General features: G+C 42.2%; 1 protein-coding gene across 3 annotated transcripts in view; it reads left to right on the top strand.

The window, feature by feature from the left end:
• The first annotated feature begins 560 nt into the window (after positions 1 to 560).
• Positions 561 to 9,728, top strand: part of LOC143291635 (uncharacterized) — a 171,379-nt gene continuing 162,211 nt past the window's right edge. For all 3 annotated transcript variants that reach the window (XM_076601603.1, XM_076601604.1, XM_076601602.1), the window contains exons 1-6: positions 561 to 680; positions 2,650 to 2,805; positions 3,559 to 3,728; positions 5,469 to 5,662; positions 7,147 to 7,272; positions 7,957 to 8,178. In XM_076601603.1, the coding sequence (XP_076457718.1) occupies positions 2,708 to 2,805; positions 3,559 to 3,728; positions 5,469 to 5,662; positions 7,147 to 7,272; positions 7,957 to 8,178 (810 nt within the window). In that variant the 5' untranslated portion in view covers positions 561 to 680; positions 2,650 to 2,707. The remainder of the gene's footprint in view (positions 681 to 2,649; positions 2,806 to 3,558; positions 3,729 to 5,468; positions 5,663 to 7,146; positions 7,273 to 7,956; positions 8,179 to 9,728) is intronic.

Raw genomic sequence — 9,728 nt, 5'->3', positions numbered from 1 at the left:
TTTTCAGCGGCAAGACGGCTGTGTGAGTAATACTGAGATATAAATATAAATATATATATATGTATAATACATAATATAATATGTGCGATGGATGCGTGCGTGCGTGTGTGTATGTGCGTGCGCGTGCGTGCCAGTGCGTCGGCGGCAGCGTCCGTGTCAGTGTGTGTGTGTACACATAAAGCACACGAGCTCCGACACACACACACACACACACACACACACACCCCATCTCCAAAATCACCCTGCATCCCCTCTGCACCCCGCCTTCTACACAAAATACCGAAGAATCATGAAAACATTAGAGATCGAAACTAGGGGGATAAAGCTAGGTTGTGACATTTTGGTAGATCTTTTACTCTGCAGACGACAGAAATCTTTTCGTGTCTGTGTGTTTTGTACGTTCGTATAACAGTTCTTCACCTCCATGAGGTGCTCATACATTTTGTTCAAACAAATTTTCTCCCAATCCAGCGAAGCCATGTTGCCTTTTCCGCCGGAAAATGCCGAGTGTGCGTACCGGAAGCGAGGTGTATCGCCCGAGCTCCATAGCAGCAGACGGCAAACAGTATGGCGGACTCCACGCACTGACCTGCACACAAGTGGAGTTGAACAACATTGTTGCTGGATGGAAGTCTTTGAAATCATCTTGGTAGTTTTTATGTTGACGTTCTTTGCTTGAGGTAAACGCGAATTTTATCATGTGCAATGCTTTTCTTTTGCTCTGAAAAACGTTTTCCACAGTTCACAAAAAAGTAATTTGTATCACTATCAGTGATGTTGGTATGAGTTATTGTGTAGCAATATTAATAGTTTAGTAGTTTAGATTCAAGTGGTGGGACTCACAGGCCTCTTATGCCAGTTCCCAGTTAGTTTTATTGATTGTGACAAATTTTGTTGTTCATATTTTATTTCATGAAATTAATATCAGCACTGTGAACAATAATATCAGAATATGACCTGTAAAGAATATTATGAAAAAGGTTGGGGAGTAGGGGTTGTAAGCACTTATGAGTAACATAGACATAAAAATAAAAAAGGACCAAAAAACATACATCTTCTTTTGGCCCATGGTCTCTGACAAGCAGGATAAATGAAGGAAAAAGAATGTTATGTGATCATATCAACAATTTTAATTTTTGTGATTATTTTTTTAGATTTTAATGGTATATAAATACCTGCAGTCAGCAGTATACCTTGAACTGAATAATCATTTTCAAGGGCACAGGCAAATATTTTTTTATGTAAGATAAGATGTATTTCTTCTACTGGTTTTCTGCAATAAAGTAAGCTGTTATTGTGTTAAAAGAAAATTAAGAATCTATTGCCACAAATAGTTAAGTTTGGCACAAAACCTCGTTTCTCAGTTCTTGCAAGCTGAGTATGTTTAATTCAAGCAGTATGATGTTCACATTTTTAGTTACGCAATTGCAAAACATAGGGTCTGTGGCAGTAAATGAGGGCTTAATATATTAATTTGCTTTTATTAAGCAGTGTTTTTACATCAATTGTCTAAGAAGACAAGAAAATGAGAACCATTGTTATAAAAGAACTAGATATATATTCAGTCATGATGAATTTTCACATGCTTTTAAAAACATATTGTTATTTGAATAATTTCATGACATGTTTTTGAAATTTTGCACAGTGATATATGGACTTTATGGATTCACAAGCACAAATTGCATAGACAGACAAACAGATAAACACACAGGCACATGCATGTATAGCTGGCTGTCCCTTTGTCTTTCTTTAGTGAACTTCTTTGTCGTCATCTTCAGTGTATTGTCATCTGAGCATAAGATGAACAAATATTCGGTTTCCATCAACCCTTCTCTCACTTATCTTTTATGTTAATGTTTTACCTTGTGTGGGCTGTCCAGGCCTAATCAGTGCGATAGATTCATGCAAAGATTAGGCATCTGCTCTTTTCTTCTTTTTTTTTTCTTAGCAGATGTGGTATAACATATATGGAACAGTCCACATGCTTTGACACCCTCTTGAAATTGAAACTGAAGCTTCTCTCACTGTCATCATCATCAGCTTTGAAATCATGATGAATGATATTGTTGTCTTTCCCATCTGCCATTCTGTCTTGCTGTCTAGATCAGTAGTTGTCAATGTGTATGACATTCTGTCTAGAAACCTGCCTTCCAGTCTCTGTAGGTTTTTTTGTTGTTGTTGTTGTTGTTGTTGTTGTCTGCCTTTCTGTGTCTGTTGCTCAATCTTATTTATGACACTCTGACAATGTTTTAAAGAGAAGATTTCAATATTACTTTAAACAAACCATGGACCCTTTTTTGATTAAGATGATTTATATGTATGATTATAATATACATTTGCATATTTCTGCCTCTTTGAATTACTGATTTAAAAAAAAAAATTCTTTTTTAACATGTATGTTTTTATTTTCATATCTATTTACCTACGTGTTGATTTTTCTTGTATTTTTATATCTGCTTATTTTGGCCTCCTTGATAGTTCAGAATATTTTATATTGTCTGTGAATCTGATTTTTTTCTTTCTTTCTGTCAGTCTGTCTGTCTTGATTTATTTATCTCTCTCTCTCTCTCTATATATATATATTATATGTATATGTTTATTTACTTACATATTTGTTTTTTAATTGTTTATTTTTTCTTGAATGTACAGAGCAAGAGAGTGACTACCAACTCATCAGCAACTGAGCAGTGAGACAGATCCAGCAAAAATGGATGACAGGCTGAAATGGATGGAGGTCAGAATCAGCTCTTCGCTGCGACCTCGCAATGAAGACCTGAAAAATATGATCACAAATGATGACAACAGGTGAACGCCCTTGCTTGTTTTTGCTTTGTATAAATAGATAGATTGATAGATCTAGACATATATGTATATAGATATAGATATAAATATATATATATGTATATAGATATATCAGTAAAATTTTCTGATGATTTCTGAAATATGATGTACACGTCAGACAAATTTCCAGATAATTTCTGAGCTGTGATGTACATGTTTACATAATGACAATGAGGAAAAAAAAAGGTGACAAGTGTGTTTGATATTATTATTTTTGGGTGTGCCATAAGAGCTTCAGTTGAAAATCATCAATGAACCTGTGTTCACTTCAGTATCGTATGTTTTCATAGATCAAAGATGAAGAACTGAAATTGTCACCCTGTTGTTAATAACTGGTAGATAATGGTTTGTTTTTATCTCTCGGCACTTCGACAGTTACATTTCAAACATCAGCAAAATACCTAGGTGTGCATATTGATCAGACCTTGACCTGACCACATTTCATCCCTGTATCGTTCATGCAATTTTCATCTTTGCAGACTAGCCTCAGTCAGACTATACTTAACGGAGAAAAACATGGCTCAGTTAGTTTCCTCTTTTGTCCTGTCCAGACTTGATTACTGCAATTCTGCCTTAGCAGGTTTACCATCTTCCTCTCTTATTAGACTACAGAAAGTACAGAACAATGCTGCACGACTTGTCCTAGCAAAAAAATCCCAATGTTTGTTACACTATAATTGATAATACATTTCTTATTCTTTTTATTATTTTCCTCAGACTGGCTTTCTACGAGTTTGTGAACAATGAAGACGTCAAGCGCCTGTTTGTGTACATCCGCCCACCGCGACAGATCACAGCCTCCATGCAGCCCCCCCATGACCTCAAGTCCAAGTCCATCTTCTTTATGAAGTGCAACCCTGGCACCAAGCTGACAAAAGACAACATGGGTAATTAATAATAATAATAATAATAATAATGATAATGGTATTTATATAGCGCTGAATCTTGTGCAGAGACAAATCAAAGCGCTTTCGCACCAGTCATTCACACGCATGCATAACTCTAAAACCGTAGAAACTAAAGACAAGGAAGAGGCAGGCAAGGGAGGCTATTTTGGGAAGAGGTGTGTTTTAAGGGCAGACTTGAAAGAGCTGAGTGTGGAGACTTGACAAAGTGAAAGAGGAAGCTCATTCCAATTGCAAGGTCCAGAGACAGAGAAAGAACGGCGGCCAACAGTCGAGTGTTTGAATCTGGTTATGCGTAAACAGAATGGATCCGAAGCTGATCGTAGTGAGCGAGATGGAGTGTAGAGGTGAAGGCAGCCGCAGAGATAGGAAGGGGCAGTTTTGTGAATACATCTATAACATAGAGTGCTGATCTTGTACTTTATTTGGTGTGAGACAGGGAGCTAGTGGAGATGTTGCAAAAGAGGAGTGATGTGCTCAGATCTTTTCTTTCTGAGGACAAGACGGGCAGCAGAGTTTTGTATGCGCTGAAGGGACTGAATGGATGAAGCAGGCAAACCAGACAATAGAGAGTTACAGGTGCTAATTTACTTCCCCCAGGAGGAAGGTGGCAGAATGGTTGAGATGCTCATCTGCCAGTACAGTAATCCACATTCCCAGTCTTGACTGCCAAAGGAAGGAAGTTGGTAGAATGGTTGACGGGCGCAATAGCCGAGTGGTTAAAGCATTGGACTTTCAATCTGAGGGTCTCGGGTTCGAATCTTGGAAACGGCGCCTGGTGGGTAAAGGGTGGAGATTTTTCCGATCTCCCAGGTCAACATATGTGCAGACCTGCTAGTGCCTGAACCCCCTTTGTGTGTATATACAAGCAGAAGATCAAATACGCACGTTAAAGATCCTGTAACCCATGTCAGCGTTCGGTGGGTTATGGAAACAAGAACATACCCAGCATGCACACCCCCGGAAATGGAGTATGGCTGCCTACATGGCGGGGTAAAAACGGTCATACACGTAAAAGCCCACTCGTATGCATACGAGTGAACACAGAAGAAGAAGAAGAAGAAGAAGAAGACTTACTTGCTAAGTAACTTCCTTACCCACTGCCGGTTATCCTCCTCTGACAATGTAGGGCAGCAGTTTTTCTTCTGTTGCTGTTTCCATAACAAAGATTTTTCATGGGCCTGGGTTGTTAACCCCAGCCCCCAACCTGGAGTTCATCATACATCCATGAAAAAGGGCCTATGTGATGTGAGACTGTGATACTCCCTGTGTTGATTTTGTGTAGAAACTTTTCTGTCACTTATTCTTGAATTAAATTTTTTGAATGTTTTATTGTAAAGCATGGTGAGCCGTATCTGGCGTGGGGGGTGGGGAGGGGTGGGGGGGTGGGGGTACTGCACTATATAAGGCTGCATTTTCTTCTCTTCTTCTTCTTCTTCTTCTTCTCCTCATTATCATCATCATCATTGGTATTGTTATTATTGTTCTTATCATTATTGCCATCATTATTTTGACAGCAAGTTCCAAATTTTTTTTTTAGGGGGTGGTGAAACTGAAAGCACATTTCCCAGCTGTCTTTGTGTGTATGTATCTTCCGATCTCTATCTTGATCTCGATCTCAATCTCTCTCTCTCTCACTATATATATATATAAGGAAAAACAAAACAAAAACAAACCCCAACAACAACTTTTTTTTTTACACATTTTTTCTCAATCCAACAGACAACGAAGTGTTCTACATGGACTCCACCAGCATCCCGCTGGAACACCTGGAGCTGACACTGCGTGAGGTCTTCCTGCCCCTGCTGGGCACCAACACGCCCAGCGTCACGGGGGCGGGCATCAACGGAGACAAACTGATGGATATCCTCCATCGGCTGATGGCTGCCGTAGAGGTCTCCCAGGGTCATGTGGAGGTGAGCGGTAGTGGTGGTTGTAGGAGTAGTAGTAGTAGTAGTAGTAGTTGCATTAGGAGCAACAGAAGTAGTAGTAGTGGCAGTAGTAGTTATAGTAGTAGTAGTAGTATCAGCAGCAGCAGCATTAGTAGTAGTAGTAGTAGTTGTCTTAACTCACTCAGTACGGCCAGTCCTCTCTTCTCCTCTACACAGACCCCTCGGATGTCCAGTGGGTATCTGAATGACCCAACCTTTAGCTTCCGTCGTCAGAATTGTGGTATTCTTTGTCAACATTCACCTCTTCAGTATAAGAGCCTTCCGCTTGCAATATTTTGATGATGGTAATTGGGCTGAAACGCTGTTAACGTCATCTCTTTCGCCGTTCGTATGGAGAGAGTTAATGGTAGTAGCAACAGCAGCAGCAGCAGCAGCAACAGCAGCAGCAGTAGTAGTAGCAGTAGCAGCAGCAGTTGTTGTTTTTGTTATTGTTGTCGTTGTTGTTATTGTTGCTGTTGTTGTTGTTGCTGCTGTTATTATTGTTGTGTTGTTGATACTATGTTCTTGTGTTGTTGTTGTTGTTGTTTTATTGTTGCTGTTGTTGACATTATGTTCTTGTGTCGTTGTTTTTGCTGTTTTTATTGTTTTGTTGTTGCTGTTGTTGACATTATGTTCTTGCGTTGTTGTTGTTGCTGTTGTTGTTGTTGTTGCTGTTGTTGACATTATGTTCTTGTGTTGTTGTTGTTGTTGTTGCTGTTTTTATTGTTTTGTTGTTGCTGTTGTTGACATTATCTTCTTGTGTTGTTGTTGTTGTTTTTATTGTTTTGTTGTTGCTGTTGTTGACATTATATTCTTGTGTTGTTGTTGTTATTGTTGTGTTGTTGTTGAGGCTGTTGTTATTGTTGTGCTGTTGTTGTTGCTGCTGTTGTTGCTGCTGCTGTTGTTGGTGGTTTTCTACTTCCTCCTCCTCCTGCTTTCTCCTTCCATCCCCTCCTCCTCCTCTCTCTGTTCCTCCTCTTCTTCCTCATCTTTCTCCTTCTTATTCTGCTTCCTCCTCCTCCCATTTCTCCCACTCCTCTTTCTCCACCACCTCCTCCTCCTCCTCCTTCTCCTCCTCCTCCTCCTCCATCCTCCTCCCACCTCTTTTGCTGTTCAGTGTTTGTGGACATTTGTACATGGTTAGGACTTTCATGTCAAGCTGTTTTCATGTTACCTGCATTGTTGTTGGTGTTACCTGCATTGTTGGTTCATGTTTCTGGTTTGTGTTGCTGGTGTTTTTTTTTATTTTTATTTTTTACACCATTGACTGTTGTTAAAATCAGTGCAAAAGAGAAGGAGACCAGTTAAAAGTTGTCACAAAAGTGGTAGGATTGTTTGTTTGCAAGAGCACAGTTTGATGTATAAAGCTACTATTCTGATTTGGATTTAACAGAACGATTGATGGAGGTTATGCTGGCTTGTGTATTTCACATACACGATAATGAATGCTTTTTCTTTGTTTTTTCCAGGGGAGAATAGTCTTGAACCTCCCTTCCATTGAGGTCTTGGCAGAGGTGGCAGCAACTCCAAGCCGCAGAGCTGCGGTGCTGCATGTGTTGGAAACCACTGTCATCGGGTGGATCAAACAGATCAGGGTGTGTGATAGCTATGTGTGTGTTGTTTGTGTGGGTGTGTGATAAATGTGTATGTGTTGTGTTGTGTGTGTGTGTTGTGTGTGTTGTGCTTGTGTTGTGTGTATGTGTGTGTGTGTGTGTGTGTGTGTGTGTTGTGCTTGTGTTGTGTATGTGTGTGTGTATGTGTGTGTGTATGTGTGTGTGTGTGTGTATGTATGTATGTGTGTGTTTATGTGTGTGTGTGTTAGTGTATACCAGTAGTGCACCTTGTAATTAGAGAGAGTTACCATTCTTTATTGTTGACTTTTTTTCCCCCCAGCATTCCAGTAGGCTGTCAAAGATTGATCAGTGTGTTGGGTCTGTGCAAAAGGACAACACATTTGTTGTCATGGGTTCTTTTTTCAGTGGGCCAAGTGTTTGGACAAATCCATGTACGCTACACCACATCTGCTATTAGGAAGATGCCTGACCAGCAGCGTGACCCAACATGCTCAGTCAGGCCTTGAGGGAAATAAAAAGATGAAAAGGATGTCATCGAATTAATGAATGAATAAATCAAAAAACCAAAAATGTAATGAACAGCAACATTATTACAATCACTACATGGCATATGGATTTGTCTGAACACTGTGACGCCTCCTTGAGTAACTGAACTGAACTGAACAGAACTGAACTGAAACTGAAACTGAACTATGAACATCACAGGGTGTGCTGCGACACGACCCCCAGTCCGACCTTGCCCTTCAGGCGGGGGCGGAGCCAGGCCCCCTGGATGAGGTGCAGATGTGGGAGAAGCACCTGTCGAGGCTGCGCTCCATCAACAAGCAGCTGGACTCGGACGTGGCCAAGGACATCCTCAACAACCTGGAGCAGGCAGACTCCCAATACGCCCACTCCTTCCAGAGCGTCCGCAAGGACATCAGCAAGGTGGGTCCTCCTCAGAGTTCCTTGGCGCTTTGTGGTTGTTTCTTTGCTTTCTTTCTTTCCTTCTTTCCTTCTTCCTTTTTTCCTGCCTGCCTTCATCCTTCCTTCCTTCCTTCCCTTCCTCCTGCTTTTCTTCCAACCATCCTCTCTGCCTCCCTCCCTCCCTCCCTTCCTTCCTTCCTTACTTCCTTCCCTTCCTCCTGCTTTTCTTCCAACCACCCTCTCTGCCTTCTTTCCTCCCTCCCTCCCTCCCTTCGTTCCTTCCTTCCCTTCCTCCTGCTTTTCTTCCAACCATCCTCTCTGCCTTCTTTTCTCCCTCCATCCCTCTTTCCCTCCCTTCCTTCCCTTCCTCCTGCTTTTCTTCCAACCTTCCTCTCTGCCTTCTTTCCTCCCTCCCTTCCTTCCTTCCTTCTTTCCTTCCTGCCTGCCTTTTTCCTACCATCCTCTCTGCCTTCTTTCCTCCCTCCCTCCCTTCGTTCCTTCCTTCCTGCCTGCCTTTTTCCTACCATCCTCTCTGCCTTCTTTCCTCCCTCCCTTCCTTCCTCCCTTCTTTCCTTCCTGCCTGCTTTTCTTCCAACCATCCTCTCTGCCTTCTTTCCTCCCTCCCTCCCTTCCTCCCTCCCTTCCTCCCTTCCTTCCTTCCTTCCTTCTTTCCTTCCTGCCTGCCTTTTTCCTACCATCCTTTCTGCCTTCTTTCCTCCCTCCCTCCCTCCCTTCCTTCCTTCCTGCCTTTTTCCTACCATCCTCTCTGCCTTCTTTCCTCCCTCCCTCCCTTCCCTCCTTCCTTCCCTTCCTCCTGCCTTTTTCTTCCAACCACCCTCTCTGCCTTCTTTCCTCCCTCCCTCCCTTCCTTCCTTTCTTCCTTCCTTCTTTTCTTCCTGCCTGCCTGCCTTTTTCCTACCATCCTCTCTGCCTTCTTTCCTCCATTCCTTTTTTCCTTCCTCCTATCATCGATTTACCTGTTCACCCATTCCTTCCTTCATTCCTTCACTCTCCCATCCATTCCTTATCGTGTGTCAGGCTGAATCAGAGAGGATGAAGATACTCAAGTTTTATAGCACAATGTTGCTATGCCCTCCTTCCTTGCTTCCTTCTTTCCTTCTTCCTCCCTGCCTGCCCTCCTCACTTTCATCCTCCCTGCCTTTCTTTTCCTTCCTTCCCTCCTCCTTCCTCCATGCCTTCCATCCTCCCAGCCTGCTTGCCTTTCTTTCCCCCCCTCCCTCCCTTTCTTACCTTCCATCACCCATGCACCACCTTCTTCTTCTGCGTTCACTCGTATGCACACGAGTTAGCTTTTACGTGTATGACCGTTTTTACCCCGCCATGTAGGCAGCCATACTCCGTTTTCGGGGTTGTGCATGCTGGGTATGTTCTTGTTTCCATAACCCACCGAACGCTGACATGGATTACAGGATCTTTAACGTGCGCATTTGATCTTCTGCTTGCATATACACACGAAGGGGGTTCAGGCACTAGCAGGTCTGCACATATGTTGACCTGGGAGATCGTAAAAATCTCCACCCTTTACCCACCAGGCGCCGTCACCGTGATTC

This window comes from Babylonia areolata, chromosome 17 (assembly GCF_041734735.1).
Source record: "Babylonia areolata isolate BAREFJ2019XMU chromosome 17, ASM4173473v1, whole genome shotgun sequence".
In the NCBI taxonomy this organism is placed as follows: Eukaryota; Metazoa; Mollusca; class Gastropoda; order Neogastropoda; family Buccinidae; genus Babylonia; species Babylonia areolata.
This window is presented reverse-complemented; position numbering and strand designations above follow the sequence as displayed.